We start from the raw sequence: 27923 nt of genomic DNA on the forward strand, positions 1-27923 counted from the left end.
TCAGTCCAATATTTGTGACTTAAGTAATAAATAACTAATATTAAGAGCTACAAATCGTAATAAGTGCTTTAAAAAATAAGTTTAAGTTTTTCTGAGTATATGTTGACAGTGTTAAAATAAGCTTTCCAATGGAACAAGCTTAATATATCTGGTTTTACTGAAAATAAGAAAAAGTCAACCCGTTTATAGCTTCAAAATAGAAAAAAAGTTGTTACTACACATGAAATAAGATCAAAACTTACTTCTATTGGCAAATCTTATTCTAAGAACGTCAAAACTCAAATCAAGGTAAATACAGCTTAATTCAAATTCTTATTTAAGACAAAAAATCAACACTAGCTTTAAGTACACATCTTGGTCTATTAAATGATTTATTTGCGAAACATTAATAAGATAACACGATCATTAATAGTGAGTAGAAATACAGAACAACTGCTTCATATAAATAGATCATTATTCAGGTAGTGTGGTCAGTGTTTCCCCCCGGCGCCCCCTGGTGGAGCTCTGAGCTGCTGGTCGGGGGGCAGAGGTTTGCCCAGGTGATGCCCCGTGGTGATGCCGTATGTCTGGCTCTCTCGTTCCTTCTTGGCGTCCGGTCGCAGGCAAAAGCCACCCTGAAAGCTCAAATCGAAGAGCTTGCAAGACGCGAACTGCAGCGGCGACTCTGACAGTAACCCCTTCAGTCTCTGGCCCCACGACTCCAACATGGCCGCCCGCACCGCGTCGGGGCAGTGGGCGGGGCTCCAGAAGATCTGAGGGGCGAGGACCTGGAAGCCGCAGAAGTAGAGCACCCCGTTCTGAAAATACACACAATCATATCACTTTTATTCGTGACGTTAGAGGCTGAATTGCCTGATGAAGAACCGCCGTGTCTTCTTTTGATTTTAGAAAAGTGGAATGTTGTGTGCGACTGACCTGCAGCGGCCACAGGGTCACATTGATGTCTCCGTTGATGCCGTCGGAACGAAACATAGACTCCATGGCTCCAGTGGTGAATGACAGCATGGCTTTCTTCTCCTGTAAGAAAGGTACAAACGCATTTGAATGTTAAAGAAAGAGAGAAACTCATCCACGTGAAATAACAACTTAATAATAGTCTAACCGTTCACACCAGGTAATAGAAAACTAGACTTAACTAAAACGTATGTGATCCACGGAACTTTGGACAAAATACAAACTTGCACCATCTCAAAACTGGGACTAAATCTGGACTCAAACCAGAACCAGATCAAGATAAGTGTGAACGCACCCGAAAACCAAGGATCAAATGTGTATTCAGAGTCAGCGTGTTCAGAGTGTTCAGAGTCAGCGTGTTCAGAGTGTTCAGAGTCTGCGTGTTCAGAGTCTGCATGTTCAGAGTCAGCGTGTTCAGAGTGTTCAGAGTCAGCGTGTTCAGAGTGTTCAGAGTCAGCGTGTTCAGAGTCTGCATGTTCAGAGTCAGCGTGTTCAGAGTCTGCGTGTTCAGAGTCTGTGTGTTCAGAGTCAGCGTGTTCAGAGTGTTCAGAGTCAGCGTGTTCAGAGTCAGCGTGTTCAGAGTCAGCGTGTTAGAGTCAGCGTGTTCAGAGTCAGCGTGTTCAGAGTGTTCAGAGTCTGCGTGTTCAGAGTCAGCGTGTTCAGAGTGTTCAGAGTCTGCGTGTTCAGAGTCTGCGTGTTCAGAGTCAGCGTGTTCAGAGTGTTCAGAGTCAGCATGTTCAGAGTGTTCAGAGTCTGCGTGTTCAGAGTCTGCATGTTCAGAGTCAGCGTGTTCAGAGTGTTCAGAGTCAGCGTGTTCAGAGTGTTCAGAGTCAGCGTGTTCAGAGTCTGCATGTTCAGAGTCAGCGTGTTCAGAGTCTGCGTGTTCAGAGTCTGTGTGTTCAGAGTCAGCGTGTTCAGAGTGTTCAGAGTCAGCGTGTTCAGAGTCAGCGTGTTCAGAGTCAGCGTGTTAGAGTCAGCGTGTTCAGAGTCAGCGTGTTCAGAGTGTTCAGAGTCTGCGTGTTCAGAGTCAGCGTGTTCAGAGTGTTCAGAGTCTGCGTGTTCAGAGTCTGCGTGTTCAGAGTCAGCGTGTTCAGAGTGTTCAGAGTCAGCGTGTTCAGAGTGTTCAGAGTCTGCGTGTTCAGTCAGCGTGTTCAGAGTGTTCAGAGTCTGCGTGTTCAGAGTCTGCGTGTTCAGAGTCAGCGTGTTCAGAGTGTTCAGAGTCTGCGTGTTCAGAGTCTGCGTGTTCAGAGTCAGCGTGTTCAGAGTGTTCAGAGTCAGCGTGTTGAGAGTGTTCAGAGTCTGCGTGTTCAGAGTCAGCGTGTTCAGAGTGTTCAGAGTCTGCGTGTTCAGAGTCTGCGTGTTCAGAGTCAGCGTGTTCAGAGTGTTCAGAGTCAGCGTGTTCAGAGTGTTCAGAGTCTGCGTGTTCAGAGTCAGCGTGTTCAGAGTGTTCAGAGTCTGCGTGTTCAGAGTCTGCGTGTTCAGAGTCAGCGTGTTCAGAGTGTTCAGAGTCTGCGTGTTCAGAGTCTGCGTGTTCAGAGTCAGCGTGTTCAGAGTGTTCAGAGTCAGCGTGTTCAGAGCGTTCAGAGTCTGCGTGTTCAGACTCTGCATGTTCAGAGTCAGCGTGTTCAGAATGTTCAGAGTCAGCGTGTTCAGAGTCTGCGTGTTCAGAGTCTGCATGTTCAGAGTCAGCGTGTTCAGAGTGTTCAGAGTCAGCGTGTTCAGAGTGTTCAGAGTCAGCGTGTTCAGAGTCTGCATGTTCAGAGTCAGCGTGTTCAGAGTCTGCGTGTTCAGAGTCTGTGTGTTCAGAGTCCGCGTGTTCAGAGTCTGCGTGTTCAGAGTCTGTGTGTTCAGAGTCTGCGTGTTCAGAGTCTGCATGTTCAGAGTCAGCGTGTTCAGAGTGTTCAGAGTCAGCGTGTTCAGAGTGTTCAGAGTCAGCGTGTTCAGAGTCTGCATGTTCAGAGTCAGCGTGTTCAGAGTCAGCGTGTTCAGAGTGTTCAGAGTCAGCGTGTTCAGAGTGTTCAGAGTCTGCGTGTTCAGAGTCTGCATGTTCAGAGTCAGCGTGTTCAGAGTGTTCAGAGTCAGCGTGTTCAGAGTGTTCAGAGTCAGCGTGTTCAGAGTCTGCATGTTCAGAGTCAGCGTGTTCAGAGTCTGCGTGTTCAGAGTCTGTGTGTTCAGAGTTCGCGTGTTCAGAGTGTTCAGAGTCTGCATGTTCAGAGTCAGCGTGTTCAGAGTCAGCGTGTTCAGAGTCAGCGTGTTCAGAGTCTGCGTGTTCAGAGTGTTCAGAGTCAGCGTGTTCAGAGTGTTCAGAGTCTGCGTGTTCAGAGTCTGCATGTTCAGAGTCAGCGTGTTCAGAGTGTTCAGAGTCAGCGTGTTCAGAGTGTTCAGAGTCAGCGTGTTCAGAGTCTGCATGTTCAGAGTCAGCGTGTTCAGAGTCTGCATGTTCAGAGTCAGCGTGTTCAGAGTCAGCGTGTTCAGAGTCAGCGTGTTCAGAGTCTGCGTGTTCAGAGTCTGCGTGTTCAGAGTCTGCGTGTTCAGAGTCAGCGTGTTCAGAGTGTTCAGAGTCTGCGTGTTCAGAGTCAGCGTGTTCAGAGTCAGCGTGTTCAGAGTGTTCAGAGTCTGCATGTTCAGAGTCAGCGTGTTCAGAGTCAGCATGTTCAGAGTCAGCGTGTTCAGAGTCAGCGTGTTCAGAGTCTGCGTGTTCAGAGTCTGCGTGTTCAGAGTCTGCGTGTTCAGAGTGTTCAGAGTCTGCGTGTTCAGAGTCAGCGTGTTCAGAGTCAGCGTGTTCAGAGTCTGCGTGTTCAGAGTCAGCGTGTTCAGAGTGTTCAGAGTCTGCGTGTTCAGAGTCTGCGTGTTCAGAGTCAGCGTGTTCAGAGTGTTCAGAGTCAGCGTGTTCAGAGCGTTAAGAGTCTGCGTGTTCAGAGTCTGCATGTTCAGAGTCAGCGTCTGTGTGTTCAGAGTCCGCGTGTTCAGAGTCTGCGTGTTCAGAGTCTGTGTGTTCAGAGTCTGCGTGTTCAGAGTCTGCATGTTCAGAGTCAGCGTGTTCAGAGTGTTCAGAGTCAGCGTGTTCAGAGTGTTCAGAGTCAGCGTGTTCAGAGTCTGCATGTTCAGAGTCAGCGTGTTCAGAGTCAGCGTGTTCAGAGTGTTCAGAGTCAGCGTGTTCAGAGTGTTCAGAGTCTGCGTGTTCAGAGTCTGCATGTTCAGAGTCAGCGTGTTCAGAGTGTTCAGAGTCAGCGTGTTCAGAGTGTTCAGAGTCAGCGTGTTCAGAGTCTGCATGTTCAGAGTCAGCGTGTTCAGAGTCTGCGTGTTCAGAGTCTGTGTGTTCAGAGTTCGCGTGTTCAGAGTGTTCAGAGTCTGCATGTTCAGAGTCAGCGTGTTCAGAGTCAGCGTGTTCAGAGTCAGCGTGTTCAGAGTCTGCGTGTTCAGAGTGTTCAGAGTCAGCGTGTTCAGAGTGTTCAGAGTCTGCGTGTTCAGAGTCTGCATGTTCAGAGTCAGCGTGTTCAGAGTGTTCAGAGTCAGCGTGTTCAGAGTGTTCAGAGTCAGCGTGTTCAGAGTGTTCAGAGTCAGCGTGTTCAGAGTGTTCAGAGTCTGCGTGTTCAGAGTCTGCATGTTCAGAGTCAGCGTGTTCAGAGTGTTCAGAGTCAGCGTGTTCAGAGTGTTCAGAGTCAGCGTGTTCAGAGTCTGCATGTTCAGAGTCAGCGTGTTCAGAGTCTGCATGTTCAGAGTCAGCGTGTTCAGAGTCAGCGTGTTCAGAGTCAGCGTGTTCAGAGTCTGCGTGTTCAGAGTCTGCGTGTTCAGAGTCTGCGTGTTCAGAGTCAGCGTGTTCAGAGTGTTCAGAGTCTGCGTGTTCAGAGTCAGCGTGTTCAGAGTCAGCGTGTTCAGAGTGTTCAGAGTCTGCATGTTCAGAGTCAGCGTGTTCAGAGTCAGCGTGTTCAGAGTCAGCGTGTTCAGAGTCTGCGTGTTCAGAGTCTGCGTGTTCAGAGTCTGCGTGTTCAGAGTGTTCAGAGTCTGCGTGTTCAGAGTCAGCGTGTTCAGAGTCAGCGTGTTCAGAGTCTGCGTGTTCAGAGTCAGCGTGTTCAGAGTGTTCAGAGTCTGCGTGTTCAGAGTCTGCGTGTTCAGAGTCAGCGTGTTCAGAGTGTTCAGAGTCAGCGTGTTCAGAGCGTTCAGAGTCTGCGTGTTCAGAGTCTGCATGTTCAGAGTCAGCGTCTGTGTGTTCAGAGTCCGCGTGTTCAGAGTCTGCGTGTTCAGAGTCTGTGTGTTCAGAGTCTGCGTGTTCAGAGTCTGCATGTTCAGAGTCAGCGTGTTCAGAGTGTTCAGAGTCAGCGTGTTCAGAGTGTTCAGAGTCAGCGTGTTCAGAGTCTGCATGTTCAGAGTCAGCGTGTTCAGAGTCAGCGTGTTCAGAGTGTTCAGAGTCAGCGTGTTCAGAGTGTTCAGAGTCTGCGTGTTCAGAGTCTGCATGTTCAGAGTCAGCGTGTTCAGAGTGTTCAGAGTCAGCGTGTTCAGAGTGTTCAGAGTCAGCGTGTTCAGAGTCTGCATGTTCAGAGTCAGCGTGTTCAGAGTCTGCGTGTTCAGAGTCTGTGTGTTCAGAGTTCGCGTGTTCAGAGTGTTCAGAGTCTGCATGTTCAGAGTCAGCGTGTTCAGAGTCAGCGTGTTCAGAGTCAGCGTGTTCAGAGTCTGCGTGTTCAGAGTGTTCAGAGTCAGCGTGTTCAGAGTGTTCAGAGTCTGCGTGTTCAGAGTCTGCATGTTCAGAGTCAGCGTGTTCAGAGTGTTCAGAGTCAGCGTGTTCAGAGTGTTCAGAGTCAGCGTGTTCAGAGTCTGCATGTTCAGAGTCAGAGTGTTCAGAGTCTGCGTGTTCAGAGTCTGCATGTTCAGAGTCAGCGTGTTCAGAGTGTTCAGAGTCAGCGTGTTCAGAGTGTTCAGAGTCAGCGTGTTCAGAGTCTGCATGTTCAGAGTCAGCGTGTTCAGAGTCTGCGTGTTCAGAGTCTGTGTGTTCAGAGTCAGCGTGTTCAGAGTGTTCAGAGTCAGCGTGTTCAGAGTCAGCGTGTTCAGAGTCAGCGTGTTAGAGTCAGCGTGTTCAGAGTCAGCGTGTTCAGAGTGTTCAGAGTCTGCGTGTTCAGAGTCAGCGTGTTCAGAGTGTTCAGAGTCTGCGTGTTCAGAGTCTGCGTGTTCAGAGTCAGCGTGTTCAGAGTGTTCAGAGTCAGCATGTTCAGAGTGTTCAGAGTCTGCGTGTTCAGAGTCTGCATGTTCAGAGTCAGCGTGTTCAGAGTGTTCAGAGTCAGCGTGTTCAGAGTGTTCAGAGTCAGCGTGTTCAGAGTCTGCATGTTCAGAGTCAGCGTGTTCAGAGTCTGCGTGTTCAGAGTCTGTGTGTTCAGAGTCAGCGTGTTCAGAGTGTTCAGAGTCAGCGTGTTCAGAGTCAGCGTGTTCAGAGTCAGCGTGTTAGAGTCAGCGTGTTCAGAGTCAGCGTGTTCAGAGTGTTCAGAGTCTGCGTGTTCAGAGTCAGCGTGTTCAGAGTGTTCAGAGTCTGCGTGTTCAGAGTCTGCGTGTTCAGAGTCAGCGTGTTCAGAGTGTTCAGAGTCAGCGTGTTCAGAGTGTTCAGAGTCTGCGTGTTCAGTCAGCGTGTTCAGAGTGTTCAGAGTCTGCGTGTTCAGAGTCTGCGTGTTCAGAGTCAGCGTGTTCAGAGTGTTCAGAGTCTGCGTGTTCAGAGTCTGCGTGTTCAGAGTCAGCGTGTTCAGAGTGTTCAGAGTCAGCGTGTTGAGAGTGTTCAGAGTCTGCGTGTTCAGAGTCAGCGTGTTCAGAGTGTTCAGAGTCTGCGTGTTCAGAGTCTGCGTGTTCAGAGTCAGCGTGTTCAGAGTGTTCAGAGTCAGCGTGTTCAGAGTGTTCAGAGTCTGCGTGTTCAGAGTCAGCGTGTTCAGAGTGTTCAGAGTCTGCGTGTTCAGAGTCTGCGTGTTCAGAGTCAGCGTGTTCAGAGTGTTCAGAGTCTGCGTGTTCAGAGTCTGCGTGTTCAGAGTCAGCGTGTTCAGAGTGTTCAGAGTCAGCGTGTTCAGAGCGTTCAGAGTCTGCGTGTTCAGACTCTGCATGTTCAGAGTCAGCGTGTTCAGAATGTTCAGAGTCAGCGTGTTCAGAGTCTGCGTGTTCAGAGTCTGCATGTTCAGAGTCAGCGTGTTCAGAGTGTTCAGAGTCAGCGTGTTCAGAGTGTTCAGAGTCAGCGTGTTCAGAGTCTGCATGTTCAGAGTCAGCGTGTTCAGAGTCTGCGTGTTCAGAGTCTGTGTGTTCAGAGTCCGCGTGTTCAGAGTCTGCGTGTTCAGAGTCTGTGTGTTCAGAGTCTGCGTGTTCAGAGTCTGCATGTTCAGAGTCAGCGTGTTCAGAGTGTTCAGAGTCAGCGTGTTCAGAGTGTTCAGAGTCAGCGTGTTCAGAGTCTGCATGTTCAGAGTCAGCGTGTTCAGAGTCAGCGTGTTCAGAGTGTTCAGAGTCAGCGTGTTCAGAGTGTTCAGAGTCTGCGTGTTCAGAGTCTGCATGTTCAGAGTCAGCGTGTTCAGAGTGTTCAGAGTCAGCGTGTTCAGAGTGTTCAGAGTCAGCGTGTTCAGAGTCTGCATGTTCAGAGTCAGCGTGTTCAGAGTCTGCGTGTTCAGAGTCTGTGTGTTCAGAGTTCGCGTGTTCAGAGTGTTCAGAGTCTGCATGTTCAGAGTCAGCGTGTTCAGAGTCAGCGTGTTCAGAGTCAGCGTGTTCAGAGTCTGCGTGTTCAGAGTGTTCAGAGTCAGCGTGTTCAGAGTGTTCAGAGTCTGCGTGTTCAGAGTCTGCATGTTCAGAGTCAGCGTGTTCAGAGTGTTCAGAGTCAGCGTGTTCAGAGTGTTCAGAGTCAGCGTGTTCAGAGTCTGCATGTTCAGAGTCAGCGTGTTCAGAGTCTGCATGTTCAGAGTCAGCGTGTTCAGAGTCAGCATGTTCAGAGTCAGCGTGTTCAGAGTCTGCGTGTTCAGAGTCTGCGTGTTCAGAGTCTGCGTGTTCAGAGTCAGCGTGTTCAGAGTGTTCAGAGTCTGCGTGTTCAGAGTCAGCGTGTTCAGAGTCAGCGTGTTCAGAGTGTTCAGAGTCTGCATGTTCAGAGTCAGCGTGTTCAGAGTCAGCGTGTTCAGAGTCAGCGTGTTCAGAGTCAGCGTGTTCAGAGTCTGCGTGTTCAGAGTCTGCGTGTTCAGAGTCTGCGTGTTCAGAGTGTTCAGAGTCTGCGTGTTCAGAGTCAGCGTGTTCAGAGTCAGCGTGTTCAGAGTCTGCGTGTTCAGAGTCAGCGTGTTCAGAGTGTTCAGAGTCTGCGTGTTCAGAGTCTGCGTGTTCAGAGTCAGCGTGTTCAGAGTGTTCAGAGTCAGCGTGTTCAGAGCGTTCAGAGTCTGCGTGTTCAGAGTCTGCATGTTCAGAGTCAGCGTCTGTGTGTTCAGAGTCCGCGTGTTCAGAGTCTGCGTGTTCAGAGTCTGTGTGTTCAGAGTCTGCGTGTTCAGAGTCTGCATGTTCAGAGTCAGCGTGTTCAGAGTGTTCAGAGTCAGCGTGTTCAGAGTGTTCAGAGTCAGCGTGTTCAGAGTCTGCATGTTCAGAGTCAGCGTGTTCAGAGTCAGCGTGTTCAGAGTGTTCAGAGTCAGCGTGTTCAGAGTGTTCAGAGTCTGCGTGTTCAGAGTCTGCATGTTCAGAGTCAGCGTGTTCAGAGTGTTCAGAGTCAGCGTGTTCAGAGTGTTCAGAGTCAGCGTGTTCAGAGTCTGCATGTTCAGAGTCAGCGTGTTCAGAGTCTGCGTGTTCAGAGTCTGTGTGTTCAGAGTTCGCGTGTTCAGAGTGTTCAGAGTCTGCATGTTCAGAGTCAGCGTGTTCAGAGTCAGCGTGTTCAGAGTCAGCGTGTTCAGAGTCTGCGTGTTCAGAGTGTTCAGAGTCAGCGTGTTCAGAGTGTTCAGAGTCTGCGTGTTCAGAGTCTGCATGTTCAGAGTCAGCGTGTTCAGAGTGTTCAGAGTCAGCGTGTTCAGAGTGTTCAGAGTCAGCGTGTTCAGAGTCTGCATGTTCAGAGTCAGCGTGTTCAGAGTCTGCATGTTCAGAGTCAGCGTGTTCAGAGTCAGCGTGTTCAGAGTCAGCGTGTTCAGAGTCTGCGTGTTCAGAGTCTGCGTGTTCAGAGTCTGCGTGTTCAGAGTCAGCGTGTTCAGAGTGTTCAGAGTCTGCGTGTTCAGAGTCAGCGTGTTCAGAGTCAGCGTGTTCAGAGTGTTCAGAGTCTGCATGTTCAGAGTCAGCGTGTTCAGAGTCAGCGTGTTCAGAGTCAGCGTGTTCAGAGTCAGCGTGTTCAGAGTCTGCGTGTTCAGAGTCTGCGTGTTCAGAGTCTGCGTGTTCAGAGTGTTCAGAGTCTGCGTGTTCAGAGTCAGCGTGTTCAGAGTCAGCGTGTTCAGAGTCTGCGTGTTCAGAGTCAGCGTGTTCAGAGTGTTCAGAGTCTGCGTGTTCAGAGTCTGCGTGTTCAGAGTCAGCGTGTTCAGAGTGTTCAGAGTCAGCGTGTTCAGAGCGTTCAGAGTCTGCGTGTTCAGAGTCTGCATGTTCAGAGTCAGCGTCTGTGTGTTCAGAGTCCGCGTGTTCAGAGTCTGCGTGTTCAGAGTCTGTGTGTTCAGAGTCTGCGTGTTCAGAGTCTGCATGTTCAGAGTCAGCGTGTTCAGAGTGTTCAGAGTCAGCGTGTTCAGAGTGTTCAGAGTCAGCGTGTTCAGAGTCTGCATGTTCAGAGTCAGCGTGTTCAGAGTCAGCGTGTTCAGAGTGTTCAGAGTCAGCGTGTTCAGAGTGTTCAGAGTCTGCGTGTTCAGAGTCTGCATGTTCAGAGTCAGCGTGTTCAGAGTGTTCAGAGTCAGCGTGTTCAGAGTGTTCAGAGTCAGCGTGTTCAGAGTCTGCATGTTCAGAGTCAGCGTGTTCAGAGTCTGCGTGTTCAGAGTCTGTGTGTTCAGAGTTCGCGTGTTCAGAGTGTTCAGAGTCTGCATGTTCAGAGTCAGCGTGTTCAGAGTCAGCGTGTTCAGAGTCAGCGTGTTCAGAGTCTGCGTGTTCAGAGTGTTCAGAGTCAGCGTGTTCAGAGTGTTCAGAGTCTGCGTGTTCAGAGTCTGCATGTTCAGAGTCAGCGTGTTCAGAGTGTTCAGAGTCAGCGTGTTCAGAGTGTTCAGAGTCAGCGTGTTCAGAGTCTGCATGTTCAGAGTCAGCGTGTTCAGAGTCTGCATGTTCAGAGTCAGCGTGTTCAGAGTCAGCGTGTTCAGAGTCAGCGTGTTCAGAGTCTGCGTGTTCAGAGTCTGCGTGTTCAGAGTCTGCGTGTTCAGAGTCAGCGTGTTCAGAGTGTTCAGAGTTTGCGTGTTCAGAGTCAGCGTGTTCAGAGTCAGCGTGTTCAGAGTGTTCAGAGTCTGCATGTTCAGAGTCAGCGTGTTCAGAGTCAGCGTGTTCAGAGTCAGCGTGTTCAGAGTCAGCGTGTTCAGAGTCTGCGTGTTCAGAGTCTGCGTGTTCAGAGTCTGCGTGTTCAGAGTGTTCAGAGTCTGCGTGTTCAGAGTCAGCGTGTTCAGAGTCAGCGTGTTCAGAGTCTGCGTGTTCAGAGTCTGTGTGTTCAGAGTTCGCGTGTTCAGAGTGTTCAGAGTCAGCGTGTTCAGAGTCAGCGTGTTCAGAGTCAGCGTGTTCAGAGTCAGCGTGTTCAGAGTCAGCGTGTTCAGAGTGTTCAGAGTCTGCGTGTTCAGAGTCAGCGTGTTCAGAGTGTTCAGAGTCAGTTTTTTAATCTTAATCTATAAATTATGAACAATTTTCCTTCCACTTCACAATTGTGTGCCACATTTCACAGAATAAGTTTTAATTTACTCAAAAAAAATAAAAAAAAGTTTGTTTTTGACCTTAAAAATGCCGTTATCGTACATCTTCTCCAGAGAAAAGGCAAAACCCCCGACGAGCACTCGGTCGAACCAGCCCTTCATGATGGCGGGAACGCTGAACCAGTACAGAGGGAACTGCAACCAGGGCATATACCCAACATTATACCACAACCACTGACGTATTCAAGACAAACTTTAACGAGGCTAAACAATCGCTTTTGTTTCTCTTTCTAAGAATAAACTTTTGAAAAACAAGAGTTTAAAATAGCAGGAAGGCGAGCTGAATCCCTCTGTGATGTCATCAGTGTGCGACGTGCCATTGAAAGCACAGACACAGTTTACACTTAACTGACAGTCTAAATCATCGTTCAACAAAACAGTGTAATTTTGTATTATTATGTGTCATCATAACTGTTGTGTCATTTATGTGGATTTTGGCTCTCGTTTCCAGTCTGGTTGCTAGGTAACAGTTGTGGAATTACATCTACCTCATATTTAAGCTCATGTCCAACCAGGAAGTACAATTATAAACTTTACAAAAACAGTCAAATGGGGGACAAAGCGGCAAAATGTTTAGCCAAATCTGAAATATAATTGTGTTCACTATTTTTTAGTAAAATGTGTAGTTTAACCAGTTATATAGACAAAATCAGACAATGACAAAGATAATTCCACACATATACTAACAACACTGATGACAGATCACTACATGATAAAATAATTCCATAAAACCTAGACAGTGTTTGTTCATGTATTCATCTGTCTGAAGTGTCATGACACACTCATTGCTACTGCAGTCTTGAGGACTAAAGCTTCATGCACTCTGGGTTCTGCCAACAAAATGTCAGAAAACAAAGGATTCTTTCTCTTCTTTAACATCCCCAAAGACCCCGTTTGTCCAGAAATGTGTTACTGCGGTCAGGAGTGACCAGTGGACGCACAGAAATCACTCCAAACTGAGGCTGAGCTGTTTGTTTCAGGTCTTTAGCAGCCGGCTAATGCTAGTGGCTATGCTAATAAACGTTAGCATACTTGCAAACAGTTTTAACAAGCCTCATTTCCAAGTGTCCGGGTGTTATATTTTAGAATCAGACACAAAGTCCGTGCTCTTGAAAGCTCTGAGGGCGTGTCCGGTGCAGAGGACTTGTCCGGTGCAGAGGACTTGTCCGGTGCAGAGGACTTGTCCGGTGCAGAGGACTTGTCCGGTGGACTTGTCCGTTGCAGTGGACTTGTCCGGTGCAGAGGACTTGTCCGGTGCAGAGGACTTGTCCGGTGCAGTGGACTTGTCCGGTGCAGAGGACTTGTCCGGTGGACTTGTCCGTTGCAGTGGACTTGTCCGGTGCAGTGGACTTGTCCGGTGCAGAGGACTTGTCCGGTGCAGAGGACTTGTCCGTTGCAGTGGACTTGTCCGGTGCAGTGGACTTGTCCGGTGCAGAGGACTTGTCCGGTGCAGAGGACTTGTCCGGTGGACTTGTCCGTTGCAGTGGACTTGTCCGTTGCAGTGGACTTGTCCGGTGCAGAGGACTTGTCCGGTGGACTTGTCCGTTGCAGTGGACTTGTCCGGTGCAGAGGACTTGTCCGGTGGACTTGTCCGTTGCAGTGGACTTGTCCGGTGCAGAGGACTTGTCCGGTGGACTTGTCCGTTGCAGTGGACTTGTCCGGTGCAGTGGACTTGTCCGGTGCAGTGGACTTGTCCGCTGCAGAGGTCTTGTCCGTTGCAGTGGACTTGTCCGTTGCAGTGGACTTGTCCGCTGCAGAGGTCTTGTCCGGTGCAGTGGACTTGTCCGGTGCAGTGGACTTGTCCGGTGCAGAGGACTTGTCCGGTGGACTTGTCCGTTGCAGTGGACTTGTCCGGTGCAGTGGACTTGTCCGGTGCAGTGGACTTGTCCGGTGCAGAGGACTTGTCCGGTGGACTTGTCCGTTGCAGTGGACTTGTCCGGTGCAGTGGACTTGTCCGGTGCAGTGGACTTGTCCGCTGCAGAGGTCTTGTCCGTTGCAGTGGACTTGTCCGTTGCAGTGGACTTGTCCGCTGCAGAGGTCTTGTCCGTTGCAGTGGACTTGTCCGTTGCAGTGGACTTGTCCGCTGCAGAGGTCTTGTCCGTTGCAGTGGACTTGTCCGTTGCAGTGGACTTGACAGTGGCGGTTTCAGTTTTATGTGCTGTTTTTCATGACTATCTAACAGCGTGTGTGACGTCTGCAACATGGCAGTGACAACAAATAAGTCACGCGACAGAAACCCATGAATAGACAGATGGTGTTGACCTCTGACCTGGAAGATAATGAGGTCTGCCTCTTGGACCTTTTTGTGCTCATCCTTTATGTCGTCACTGAGGGTTTGAGCGCTCCAGGCTTCTTGCATCTCCTCTCCATAACGGAACAGGTCTGGGCTCTTCAGCTCTCCTGCCACACACAAACAAAAGCACAAATACACAGACAAATACACAAACAAACACACAAATACACAGACAGACAAACACACAAACACACCACATTAACAACTGGGGACAACACAAAACCCCAAACCCTTCGCAAGAGGCGGTATAAGACAGAACATTTACTTAAACTGCATATGACCCCAGTTTGACCATTTTGGTGAAGTTTGTGATTTTACTTGCAGCAGATGTTGCAGCAGATGTTGCAGAGGTCGAGGTAAAGTTGCGTTCCAGACAAGTCCGTTATTTCCCCCTTGACCATTACAAAATTTCAGAGCGTTCCAGCTGAATTAATATGTCTGTAAACAATTGAACTAATGCAAATCTGTAGACTAAAGAAATGTAACAGTTAAACAAATCAATCTAATATGTTGAATATTACAAATGCTTGTCATTATCATTGTTGTAACACGTCACTGCTGATCTTGTGTGTGAAGTGGGAGTCCCACGACCAGCTCCACTTCACAAGTAAGATTTACCAGTTCGTGTGGCGTTCCAGGCCATTTTTTGGAACGCACCTTTATTCAACAACACACCATTATTCAACAACGTACCTTTATTCAACAACACACCATTATTCAACAACACACCATTATTCAACAACACACCTTTATTCAACAACACACCATTATTCAACAACACACCTTTATTCAACAACACACCTTTATTCAACAACACACCATTATTCAACAACACACCATTATTCAACAACACACCTTTATTCAACAACACACCTTTATTCAACAACACACCTTTATTCAACAACACACCATTATTCAACAACACACCTTTATTCAACAACACACCTTTATTCAACAACACACCTTTATTCAACAACACACCTTTATTCAACAACACACCATTATTCAACAACACACCTTTATTCAACAACACACCATTATTCAACAACACACCATTATTCAACAACACACCTTTATTCAACAACACACCTTTATTCAACAACGCACCTTTATTCAACAACACACCATTATTCAACAACACACCATTATTCAACAACACACCTTTATTCAACAACACACCATTATTCAACAACACACCTTTATTCAACAACACACCTTTATTCAACAACACACCTTTATTCAACAACACAACATTATTCAACAACACACCATTATTCAACAACACACCTTTATTCAACAACGCACCTTTATTCAACAACGCACCTTTATTCAACAACACACCATTATTCAACAACACACCTTTATTCAACAACACACCTTTATTCAACAACACACCATTATTCAACAACACACCTTTATTCAACAACACACCTTTATTCAACAACACACCTTTATTCAACAACGCACCTTTATTCAACAACACACCAGTATTCAACAACACACCATTATTCAACAACACACCTTTATTCAACAACACACCATTATTCAACAACACACCTTTATTCAACAACACACCTTTATTCAACAACACACCATTATTCAACAACACACCATTATTCAACAACACACCTTTATTCAACAACACACCTTTATTCAACAACACACCTTTATTCAACAACGCACCTTTATTCAACAACACACCATTATTCAACAACACACCATTATTCAACAACACACCTTTATTCAACAACACACCTTTATTCAACAACACACCTTTATTCAACAACACACCATTATTCAACAACACACCTTTATTCAACAACACACCTTTATTCAACAACACACCTTTATTCAACAACGCACCTTTATTCAACAACACACCATTATTCAACAACACACCTTTATTCAACAACACACCTTTATTCAACAACACACCTTTATTCAACAACACACCATTATTCAACAACACACCTTTATTCAACAACACACCTTTATTCAACAACACACCTTTATTCAACAACGCACCTTTATTCAACAACACACCATTATTCAACAACACACCTTTATTCAACAACACACCTTTATTCAACAACACACCTTTATTCAACAACACACCATTATTCAACAACACACCTTTATTCAACAACACACCATTATTCAACAACACACCATTATTCAACAACACACCTTTATTCAACAACACACCTTTATTCAACAACGCACCTTTATTCAACAACACACCATTATTCAACAACGCACCTTTATTCAACAACACACCATTATTCAACAACACACCATTATTCAACAACACACCTTTATTCAACAACACACCTTTATTCAACAACGCACCTTTATTCAACAACACACCATTATTCAACAACGCACCTTTATTCAACAACACACCATTATTCAACAACACACCTTTATTCAACAACACACCTTTATTCAACAACACACCTTTATTCAACAACGCACCTTTATTCAACAACACACCTTTATTCAACAACGCACCTTTATTCAACAACACACCATTATTCAACAACACACCATTATTCAACAACACACCATTATTCAACAACACACCTTTATTCAACAACACACCTTTATTCAACAACACACCTTTATTCAACAACACACCATTATTCAACAACACACCTTTATTCAACAACACACCATTATTCAACAACACACCTTTATTCAACAACACACCATTATTCAACAACACACCTTTATTCAACAACACACCTTTATTCAACAACACACCTTTATTCAACAACACACCTTTATTCAACAACACACCTTTATTCAACAACACACCATTATTCAACAACACACCTTTATTCAACAACACACCTTTATTCAACAACGCACCTTTATTCAACAACGCACCTTTATTCAACAACACACCATTATTCAACAACACACCTTTATTCAACAACACACCATTATTCAACAACACACCTTTATTCAACAACACACCTTTATTCAACAACACACCATTATTCAACAACACACCTTTATTCAACAACACACCATTATTCAACAACACACCATTATTCAACAACACACCTTTATTCAACAACACACCATTATTCAACAACACACCTTTATTCAACAACACACCTTTATTCAACAACACACCTTTATTCAACAACACACCATTATTCAACAACACACCTTTATTCAACAACACACCATTATTCAACAACACACCTTTATTCAACAACACACCTTTATTCAACAACACACCTTTATTCAACAACGCACCTTTATTCAACAACACACCATTATTCAACAACACACCATTATTCAACAACACACCTTTATTCAACAACACACCTTTATTCAACAACACACCATTATTCAACAACACACCATTATTCAACAACACACCTTTATTCAACAACACACCATTATTCAACAACACACCTTTATTCAACAACACACCATTATTCAACAACACACCTTTATTCAACAACACACCTTTATTCAACAACACACCATAATTCGACAACGCACCTTTATTCAACAAAATATTGTAACACGGGCCAAAGTCCATATTATAATAATGATAGTGTCATATTGCTAATGCATTTGATAATCATGAAGAATGTGCTGCTGTTTTTGTTGATTTGTCAAAGGCCTTTGAGTCTGAGGAACATTCTTTTGGATCATCTGGACGGGTTTAATACAAATTCTAAAAAGTGGCTTTCAGATTACCTGAGAGAGCTCAATCTATTTCTACTGATGGCTTTCAATTTACATTTTTTATATCTTAACAAAGGTGTTCCTCAAGCGTCCGTCCTTGGACCACTTCTATTTAAACTTTTGATCTAAAACACAGTAGTATCCACGTGTATTCAGATGATGCGGCACACTGGTTAAACTCAAGGCTTCAGAGCACGTTCTGAGACTCACCGTTGATGTCTTGTCTCGTGGCGCTGGCTTTGAACTCCATGGCGTAGAGGTCAGACACCATCACTTTATAGCCCTGTTTCTCCAGCTCCTTCACCGCCACATCTTTGACCGCCGCGTTGAACGAGTTCGGGCTCTGGTGAGCGTACACGATCAGCACCGACTTAGCTGCACACACACATTTGTCACACGTTTAGCCGTGGGGCCAAATCCCAGGACACAAAACAAAAGAAAACATATATTTTAGTTGTCAACTAGTCAAACTTATTATTTCTATTGTACATTGAGGCTTTTAAAAGACATCATCAATGTAATGTAATATGGAGACTGAAGACTTCTAGATAGAGAATATTTAGAAATAAAGTGTATTATTATTGAAAAATTATTATTCTTATTTTTTTATTTGGAAATAAGACTAATAAGAGTTTATTTTTCATAGTCGACTAGTCACGATTAGTCAATTAATTGTTGTAGCCCAATGATTTAGACAAGACTACATAAGGTGGCAGTGAATATATAAATGAGACTTGATGAAAGGATGAAGAATGATGAAAATGTATATTTCAATATATTTTGCGTTATCTCAATAACAATATTTAGAAAGTATTTTAACATCGGGAATGTGCTCAACGTGGCTGTAAATGTATAGCACAAAAATTAACCAAAAAGTGCAGAAATATCACTTGATACATTTATTTGAAAGATTCCAGTCGACATTTCTGTGTCTTTTAAGGTCATTTTTAATCATTTTAATTAGAGACAATACACACAATACTCACTCAGATCTCCAAAACAATCTTTTGATATATCTCCCACCTCTAACAACAGTTGCTAAGTGAAAAAGTTGCACAGAAAGAGCAAGAGTTTGCAAAGAGCAAAGCAACAACTTGACATTTGAAACTCCATTGACACTGGCTGAAGAAACCACTAAAACGCAGTGTAAAATTACCACCGAGAGCGTCTCCCTGGTGTTAACAATGGACAACAATATTCTACGGGGAATGGGTTCGAACGATTTAAAGATATTTAGCAAAACATATTTCCTCTTATTTGGAAAACTGAGCTACACCAACACAAAGGCCAGTTCTAGAATTGTATATCTTAATATTTATGGGAGATTTACTAATATCCAACATAGAAATCCAGAAATGTTGGACTTCATCATTATTCGTTTTGTTGGGATTGTCTTCACAAATTCACGTCTTAAAGTCCTTTAAAATGACAACAATCAAGTCTTTGGAGGTGAATAATGGCATCACTTCTTGAGGTTGTTCGGATTTTACTTTTGTTTATTTGTGCCGACAGGAGAAGACGTTGAATTTTGTGCCCGTTTTTGTTTCACATGGACTGGCCCAGCGATTACAGAGATATATTAACCAAAAGCCAGGTCAACAAATCTGCAAATACCTGAGAATTCCGAACTGTTTTAAACCACATTCGAGAAGATTGTGACGTCACTTGAACGCAAACCTACGAGGCAAATGGCACAAACTCTTTCATTTGTTTACATTCAAAAGTAGGCCAACCTCCTCCAATTTGAGTGACATCTTGGCCTTGGAAACGGCACCCCTGGAGACAGGACAGGATCAGACAAGTTTGACTGGTATGAAGTGAATGGAGCTGAGGGCCTATAAACTGAGGTCATCCCCGTTCATTGTTAAAGACTTTTCAGGTCAATGGAGTCAAAAATATGTGGCTGAAAGTAACACCTTCAATGGATTAGAAGTGTTATGTAGCCTAGCGCTTTAAATGGTTTGTAATGGTTTGAATGGTTTGTAATTTGTTACTAGGGATGGACGATAATGTGAAAAATGCACATCTAGATATTTTCTCGAGACAATATTTCAACAATCCACATCAGAAATGTGCTAAAACGTGGCTGTAAATGTCTTTGAAGTTTGGTATAAAACATGTTAGGGCTGGGAAAATAACACAATAACAAAAAAGTGCTGACATATAAAACTATAATCGTTATTTTAGAGATTATGTAATAGGTTTCTTATATTTTTTCTTAATCTTCAAATTTTGCATCTTTTTCAATTGTTTTTATAGAAGTTATAATTGATTTATAATTTCTTGTAAAGTTTCTTGCCACTGCCGCTCACAACTTAACCTCAACAATACTGATTAAAACATATAAAATGCAAGACAAAATATTAGGGACGGGACAAGATATTGTGTTGTCGGATAAAAATGCTTTAAAAAAAAGTTTGTCATCCCTCTGGAGAATGATCTCATGATGTTGTCATTTTGTGCCACCATTCTGCAAACAATATACAATAAGTTAGGTCATAATTCGAAATCAGATATCGTGAATCCAGCCACGGTCCAAACATTTATAAACCAGCACAAAACAAGGAGCAAACCACATCTAAACCAGGTCTAAAGCACAGAAACGGTTCTAAATCAGGTCTGAAACAGGTCTACAGACTAAAACTAGGGATGTAACGATATCCAAATAGCAAGATATTGCCACCATTTTTATCTCACGGTACAATATTTATAGCGGAAATCCAAAGATAATTGTTTGTTTAAAAAGCCTTGAAAAGACTTTGGTCCAAATCATTACTGTCATTATTCCAAAGACGATCAGGAAAGGAGCAAAGGATCAAGGTCGCTACAACAAAACGCTGCATTTAAACAAAGGAGCTTGTAATTCGATATAATGTGAGAGCCCGCGGTGTTATTGTGAGACTTTTGACGATACGATGTCACGATATGTCGGTTATTGTTACATCCCTAAATGAAACGGGACCAAACTACTGTAGGTCTGAATCAGGTCTGGAAAAAGAATGAAACGATCCAATTTGGCAGTCAAACAAAAGCACTCCAGCACTGACCTAAAGGCTTCACGCTGTTGATGCATCCTGCAAGATACAGGGGAACACCACCATTACTATTACTGTTACTGTATCTGTACTGTTATAACTCTCAAACTAGAGTTACAGTACAAAACTAAATCAATAAAAACTCGTCATGTTGCGAGTATTAGGACGAATGGCCAGAGTACAGAGAATAATGTGGTTTTCGTACAAAAGTTTGATTTTAGCATTTTTAAATCATTTTAAAAAGTAACCTGAACTAAAACCCATGAGACCGGATCAAAACATATGAATAAGTAGAAATGGCAGATTTTTGTTCTCATTTTGTTTCTGTCTTTTGAAAATTCCAGCTTGATTTTTTGATTTATTTAATATTTTGTCCTTTACATTACAAATCAGATGTTACTCTTATTAAAGTCATTCTGAATATTTTCCTTAAATACGTTTTACTCTCACTTGTGTAATGTTGTGGGGTCATCTTATTTTGAAGTGACTTTAGTACACAGCACTTCTGCTCCTGTGTGAGTGAGAGCTTTACCACCAGTGAGTGTGGACTGAATGAATAATTATACTGTTACATTGAATGAATAGACATGAACGTTTTGTGATTTCTGTCATGTCTTTGTGATTTTAATGCATGTTTTCCTGTTCCATGAAGCACTTTGAATTGCCTTGTGTACAAATTGTTCTGTACAAGTAAATTGCCACTAACGCGTTTTTGAGTGTCTAAAAGCGTCAGATAAAGAGTCCTTATTTACTTTAACCTTAGCACTTTTTAACCTTCTACCGCTGGGATCGAATGAAACGATGAAAAAAGAAAAGTGCAACAGCCTTAAGAGTTATTATGTATGAATGCTAAGCTAAGCCTGGCTCTGTGTCAGTGCAAAGGAGCAGAAGGATTGCGGTTCTTACCCATTCTGCGCTCCGCCGCGTCCGAGCCGCTCCGCGCTCTTTGCACGTGCTCTCCGCCCTTTTATACCCGCAGCTCTTTGTTCGCGTGACAGATCGGCTCTGCGGCTCTGATGTGGCTGATTCTGCCTGACACCGAGAGGAATGTGCACGTCCAGGGGGAAGGGGCCCCTCCTCCCGCACCGAGCACCAGCGCAACAGGAAAAGACTTCAGGACACGCTCCGGTCCCAAAAGATGATCGCTGCTGAGTCCTGACAAAGTCCTGACAAAGTCTTAACAAAGTCCTGACAAAGTCCTGACAAAGTCTTAACAAAGTCCCGACAAAGTCTTAACAAAGTCCTGACAAAGTCCTGACAAAGTCCTGACAAAGTCTTAACAAAGTCCTGACAAAGTCCTGACAAAGTCCTGACAAAGTCTTAACAAAGTCCTGACAAAGTCTTAACAAAGTCCTGACAAAGTCTTAACAAAGTCCTGACAAAGTCCTGACAAAGTCCTGACAAAGTCTTAACAAAGTCTTAACAAAGTCCTGACAAAGTCCTGACAAAGTCCTGACAAAGTCTTAACAAAGTCTTAACAAAGTCCTGACAAAGACTTAACAAAGTCCTGACAAAGTCCTGACAAAGTCTTAACAAAGTCCTGACAAAGTCTTAACAAAGTCCTGACAAAGTCCTGACAAAGACTTAACAAAGTCCTGACAAAGTCTTAACAAAGTCCTGACAAAGACTTAACAAAGTCCTGACAAAGTCTTAACAAAGTCCTGACAAAGTCTTAACAAAGTCCTGACAAAGTCTTAACAAAGTCCTGACAAAGTCCTGACAAAGACTAAACAAAGTCCTGACAAAGACTTAACAAAGTCCTGACAAAGTCTTAACAAAGTCCTGACAAAGTCCTGACAAAGTCCTGACAAAGTCTTAACAAAGTCTTAACAAAGTCCTGACAAAGACTTAACAAAGTCCTGACAAAGTCCTGACAAAGTCTTAACAAAGTCCTGACAAAGTCTTAACAAAGTCCTGACAAAGTCTTAACAAAGTCCTGACAAAGTCCTGACAAAGACTTAACAAAGTCCTGACAAAGTCTTAACAAAGTCCTGACAAAGACTTAACAAAGTCCTGACAAAGTCTTAACAAAGTCCTGACAAAGTCTTAAAAAAGTCCTGACAAAGTCTTAACAAAGTCCTGACAAAGACTTAACAAAGTCCTGACAAAGTCTTAACAAAGTCCTGACAAAGACTTAACAAAGTCCTGACAAAGTCTTAACAAAGTCCTGACAAAGTCTTAACAAAGTCCTGACAAAGTCTTAACAAAGTCCTGACAAAGTCCTGACAAAGACTAAACAAAGTCCTGACAAAGTCCTGACAAAGACTAAACAAAGTCCTGACAAAGACTTAACAAAGTCCTGACAAAGTCTTAACAAAGTCCTGACAAAGTCCTGACAAAGTCCTGACAAAGTCCTGACAAAGTCTTAACAAAGTCCTGACAAAGTCCTGACAAAGACTTAACAAAGTCCTGACAAAGTCTTAACAAAGTCCTGACAAAGACTTAACAAAGTCCTGACAAAGTCTTAACAAAGTCCTGACAAAGTCTTAACAAAGTCCTGACAAAGTCTTAACAAAGTCCTGACAAAGTCTTAACAAAGTCCTGACAAAGTCTTAACAAAGTCCTGACAAAGACTTAACAAAGTCCTGACAAAGTCTTAACAAAGTCCTGACAAAGTCTTAACAAAGTCCTGACAAAGTCTTAACAAAGTCTTAACAAAGTCCTGACAAAGTCTTAAAAGTGGAATGGACGATTTTTTTCAGCAAATTTTTATCATATTTCCTTGTGGCGTGGATAAATCATTTGTCCTGCCACGTATCAATCATAAAACGCACCTATCGCTCACCTGCAGCCGCGTGCGGTTTCGTCCCCACGTTTCCGCGTGCCTAAGCGCATGGATCTATCATAATATAGTTCCCTCAGTGTACGGGGCAAAATGAAGACGGAGAAAGACTGTTTGAGCTAACGCAGAAGTGGACAGAAATCTACAGGAGACGAGCGATGCGATGCGCTCCGTTGCGCTAATAAACAAACGCACGTGTGTGTTGTATCAGTCCGCACGGGGGAGTGCGCATGTGCACTTCTGACTGCGTGCTCAAATCGCCGAAAAATCGTCCATACCGCCTTTAACAAAGTCTTAACAAAGTCCTGACAAAGTCCTGACAAAGACTAAACAAAGTCCTGACAAAGACTTAACAAAGTCCTGACAAAGTCTTAACAAAGTCCTGACAAAGTCTTAACAAAGTCCTGACAAAGTCCTGACAAAGACTTAACAAAGTCCTGACAAAGTCTTAACAAAGTCCTGACAAAGTCCTGACAAAGTCTTAACAAAGTCCTTCTGTATAAAAATGTACAAAACTTCCTTCCTTCTTTCCTTTATGTCACTTGCCTCTTACCTTTATTTTTAGGTATGGAATTTTCTGGTTTGATCCAAAAATAGCAGGCAATTTTATGTTCCATCCCATCAATTGTAACATGACAGATTGTTTATGATTGTAATAATACAATGTTTCTCAAACTGTGGTATCACTGGTACGTGAGTATATGGTGGTGCGAGGACACTTCTTCATATACATTTTATTTACATTTTTGCTCTTCCTGGAGTCATTTGGTTTAGTTCAAATTTAGACCTGAAATACTGTAGTCTTGTTATGGACCTGATTTACACCTGGTCGTTAATGGAAAGGCATTTAATTTTTTTGGTGGTACTTGATGTAAAAGGTTTGAGAACCACTGGTATTGGGACACATGAGCACATATTATATATAAGGCAATTCAAAGTGCTTCACACAGCAGGGAAAATGCATTAAAATCACAAAGAAATTACAGAAATATTTGTTTCAGTTAAAAACATAAAATCAAGATTATAAGAAGTGACATTATTAATTAAGAGTGATTTGTTACATAAGGATCTGACATTTAAGTTTCAGACTAGTTTCAGTGGGACTGGGCCTTATCTTTTCACAGGGAATATGAATCAAATTTCTCAGATTGGGCCATCTGACTCGCATTTTGTTTTCCCATCTGTGTGATGTGACTACAGAAATAGCACTAGGTTTCTTCTGCAGTTCTAGTTCAGTTTTAGGGTCAGAAAGTCTTCCAAACAACACAAAGTCCCCTCAGCATCCGCAGAAGATCTACTGCCCCAAAGAACAGCAGTGAAGTGAACGTTGGTGCCGCTTTCATTCATTATTCACATATAGTTTTACACCACAGCGATTATCCTGGGCGCTGATGTAAGGTGACACTGCGGAGCAAACAAATCCCTTGTAACGCCTTTGTTACCAAACACCTTCATCTGTAAAGAGGAGAGAGAAAGGGAAATATTTATTTTGTATACTTTATTTTAGAGTACAATTATCAACACCTAACTAACAGATCACCTAAGTCGATTGTGTGTGTAGGTGTGTTTTTATGAACTGTACTTTTCGGACTTTAAGCCGCTACTTTTCCCCCACGCTTTGAACCCTGCTTTACAACGATGCGCTTAATTAATTGATTTTTCATAGCTAACGATCACCGGAGGACACGCTGCATTTGACACACTGTAGAAGAAGACGTCAGTGGTGTTCTCTGTATTTCAGCGTCAAAATGCTGCTGTTTTATTACAATCAGACTCATATTCACGGAGAAATTAGTCTAATGAGGAAGTGAATCTAGACACGGCTGAACGCAAAGACATGCATGGAGCGCAAAGTGTTTTTTTTTTTTTTTTATCCCCAAACTGCCACTTGATTGGTGTAAAACTGTCTTTTATATTCACAAGTATAAAGTCCAAACTAGAAAAACCCGTCATACACAGAGGATAGTTTGTTTTTTCACAACCTGTTTTGGCATCTCAACTCTTTATTGTTCAAATACAACTAAATATTACAATTTCAAGTCATATTTAACTGGGATAAATCCTGTTCTGCTGTGAAACCTGATCTCCATCGTGCCGTGGAGCTGGGTAAGCCTCCGGTCAGAGAGCAGAGTCAGGAACGCTTCATTTGACTGCGTGTTTTGACCGTGTTTCAGAGGATTAGCAGCAGGTCAGGAGGTCCAGTCCGGATCAGCACGAGAACCGGACCACACAGAGACCGCCCAGCACAAAGAAACAAAAAGACTCTCTGGATCTTTTGTGGAGAATTTAGAGAGAACAAGACACAGAGAGACATCATGCAAACATTTAATCAAAACTTAGTCAGACGTAAATGTCCCAGTTGGTCCAAAAGTGTGTCCAATTTGTCCATTTTCAAATTTCGTCCGAATGTAAGTTTTTCTTTGAGATGGTCTTTTCCCCCTGCAGCCAGAAGAACGTTCCAGATGTATCCATTTATTGTGTCCATGGCAGGAGTTTTAAGGCCCAGATTTGTACTGCTCCATTGATCTCAGTCCAATTATGTCCCAAAACACATTATAAATGAACTTGTCTTTCCGTTTTTACGACAGAATTCTTTCCAAACATGTGACTTTGTGGTCCTCCATTGACACGTACATATATTTTCCCACTCTTCATCTGTCAAATCAAAATGACCCTCTCTTCTCCATTTATTTTTCACATATTTAGTAGAATTGCTGTCAAGATTGTATATGTATTTACACAATTTAGATATTATTCCCCTTCAAAGTTCTGCCCTGATAAATATTTCCGTCAGATGGTTACACTGGTCGTTGCTTTGTTAAATATTTTGATTATAATGACAACTTATAAGTCAAAGGATTCTCTCAACATATCAAAGCTTTTCGTAAATAACCTGCTTGATTCTTACCGGTAATAAGAATGAAAGATGACCCTGATTTAAATAGTAATACAACACGACTTTACACGACTTGTTAGTGAATTGTTTCAGTTTGTTTGTTGAGCTTTTCATGTTCAAAGACTCATCAAACGTTATACCAAATTGAACAACGACACAGTAAAACAAGAACGGCATCAAAATCCAATCAAAACTCTAATATATTTAGAATTCAAGTCGACTTTTAGATCTTCCTCTTGCAGGTCAGGGTTAGTTGGACTTTAATGACTCGGGTCAAGTGTGATCTGGATTATAACGACTCAAAAGTGTGAAGGATTTAGAAAACAGCTCAAACTGCTCCGGGCCTTTTCTGTGCATTTTTCTCTCTGTGTCTGGGTGGGTTTCCTCCGGTTTTCCCCATCAACCTAAAACATGCACCACAGGAAGTCCTCCAGCTGCAGGCCTGACCTAACCTGGCCTTTGTGAGTTCACTAACCCTTGAGTCCAGTCCTGAATCACCAGTAGTGCAGAGAATGGACCAGAATGGAGTGAATGGAGTGTTTTTTTGGTCCCTGAGCGCTGTACGGCTCCTCACTGGTTTAACCTCAGCGTAGCGAAGATCATGTGAATTTTAATGCTCATGCATTTCTCTCTTTTACATTTTTTGTTCTTAATTTCAGTTGCTTAATTGCAGAGTCAATTTTCAATGTGTTTTTCTCAGTCTAAAAAAGCAAAAAGCAAAATTGACTGAAATATTTAACACATACATTTTCAAGCCCTAAAATTCTAAATCTAATCTAAATTCACACGCATTTATTTACAAAGGCATTAGCGCTCGATCCTGAATCCAACCAGGAAATGTTGTAGGGAAAAGCTCCCTACAACATTTCCTGGTTTTGAATGTTTAAACTGAGAAAAACACATTTGAAATGTATAAATCTCTGATTAAACTCTGATTAAACAATTCATCTTATTCATACCAGCGGCACTGAAGGGTTACCTGTGTAATTGTCATTTCAAGCCTAATTTCTTGGAAACTGCAGATTTGAATCGCTTTCATAATGAGTTTGTGTTGGCAGTGGGTCAGAGTGGACAGAGGTCAGTTACACAAAACACAAAGTTTACACCAGGATCCTGGTCCGGACTTCAGCTGGAGGAGCCCTTTGTTGGTGCACGTTCAATGTTTTCTGAAAACCAAAGCACCTGCAGAGACTCAGACACATAAAACTGCACATGTGTTCAAGGCTCTCAAAGATTAAACACAGAGTTAAGTTACACAAGCACAGCTCAGATGAGCTGATCAGATAAAGGGGAAGTTTTCTGTAGAGATGCAGAGAAAATAAGGCAGTGGAGGAGCTACGTGCGTGTTTGGACATGACAGACTAGGACATGACAGACTGGGACCTTACATAATGGGAGAGAGCTGCCACAGATAGTTTGGATGAGTACACAGACACTGTGACGTCATACATTTGATTCTGTGAGTACATTATTATACCAACACACATCAAAGTCACTTTCAACAATGACAAACCCTGGTTCACACCAAAACTGAGGCAGTTGAAGCAGCAGAAGGAGGGGCCGGTGATAGAGAGCGCTACAAAGATGCAAAGTACGGATTTAGCAGAGAGGTGTCGCGCACTAGATCTCAGTACAATACGCGTCTGAAGCAGCAGTTCTCCAACAACAACCCCGCTTCTCACCAATTACAAGCCCAGAGCCCCCCCTTCCGCAGACAATCGAAAACTGACTTTGAGTGTCTTAAAAAGTGTTTTACATATTGACACATTACTAACAGTTTATTTATTTAGACTGTATTTTATTTACATTACAGTTTTATATCTTTATTGGACAAACTGTTATAATAATATTATATTGTGAGTGTGATTTGTTTTGATCCGAAGACGTTTACGACGCGGACGGGAAGAATAAATACTCACTTTGGCACATTTTCAAACACGTCAAATGCAGTTTCTCCGTTTCTGTTTAATGGGATTTTCAAACAGTCACAAAAAAAATCCCTTAAACGCTCGTCAAACAAAACGAACTTTGTGAAAAAGAAGACACACACTGCAAAAACAGAATTTATAGATTTGTTACAGTGACCCAGTTACAATGAGCAGTCTTGAATAGTTTAGATTTACTTGGTCTTGAAACTTGAAACGTATTGAAATGTATGTCAAAGGTGCTCAATGTAACGGCCATCATCTCCTTGTCTCCATGGAGATTTTAGCTGCCTTAAATATTCCACTGTATGGCATTAAACTCATTTCGCTTGCCTTTACTCGGTTACAGATGTCTTTACTGCACAGAGACAGGCTCAGGGTCGCCTCTCCACAGAACTGATCCGTGGTGAACTTGGCTTGGTTGGGCAAACGGCTCGTCTCCATGGAGATGCCAGTTAAGTTTAACGCCTTCTAAAATATTCATGCAAAGCAACAGC

General features: G+C 43.3%; 1 protein-coding gene across 1 annotated transcript; it reads right to left on the reverse strand.

Moving 5' to 3' along the window:
* Positions 1-354: 354 nt before the first annotated feature.
* On the reverse strand, positions 355-27870 carry LOC140380742 (ribosyldihydronicotinamide dehydrogenase [quinone]-like). The gene is made up of 8 exons (XM_072464647.1): positions 27766-27870; positions 26606-26667; positions 20730-20934; positions 16999-17158; positions 13057-13187; positions 10809-10922; positions 916-1017; positions 355-797 (listed from the first exon to the last, which is right to left on the reverse strand). The coding sequence occupies exons 1-8, from the start codon at positions 27868-27870 to the stop codon at positions 471-473; spliced, it is 1206 nt and encodes a 401-aa protein (XP_072320748.1). The 3' UTR covers positions 355-470.
* Positions 27871-27923: the final 53 nt, after the last annotated feature.

The sequence above is a fragment of the Eucyclogobius newberryi genome, unplaced genomic scaffold, assembly GCF_026437365.1.
Source record: "Eucyclogobius newberryi isolate DKJ021-1_F unplaced genomic scaffold, fEucNew1.0.hap1 SCAF_5, whole genome shotgun sequence".
NCBI classification, from domain to species: Eukaryota; Metazoa; Chordata; class Actinopteri; order Gobiiformes; family Gobiidae; genus Eucyclogobius; species Eucyclogobius newberryi.

What these genes read in the sequence shown, in the direction of transcription:
- LOC140380742 (XM_072464647.1), bottom strand. Translation starts at nt 27,870, where the DNA reads ATGGAGACGAGCCGTTTGCCCAACCAAGCCAAGTTCACCACGGATCAG. An exon ending in CGCGGCGGAGCGCAGAATGG is followed by an intron (nt 17,159 to 20,729) that starts GTAAGAACCGCA and finishes TGTGCAGCTAAG; the next exon opens with TCGGTGCTGATCGTGTACGC. An exon ending in ACGATAACGGCATTTTTAAG is followed by an intron (nt 1,018 to 10,808) that starts GTCAAAAACAAA and finishes CCTTTCTTACAG; the next exon opens with GAGAAGAAAGCCATGCTGTC.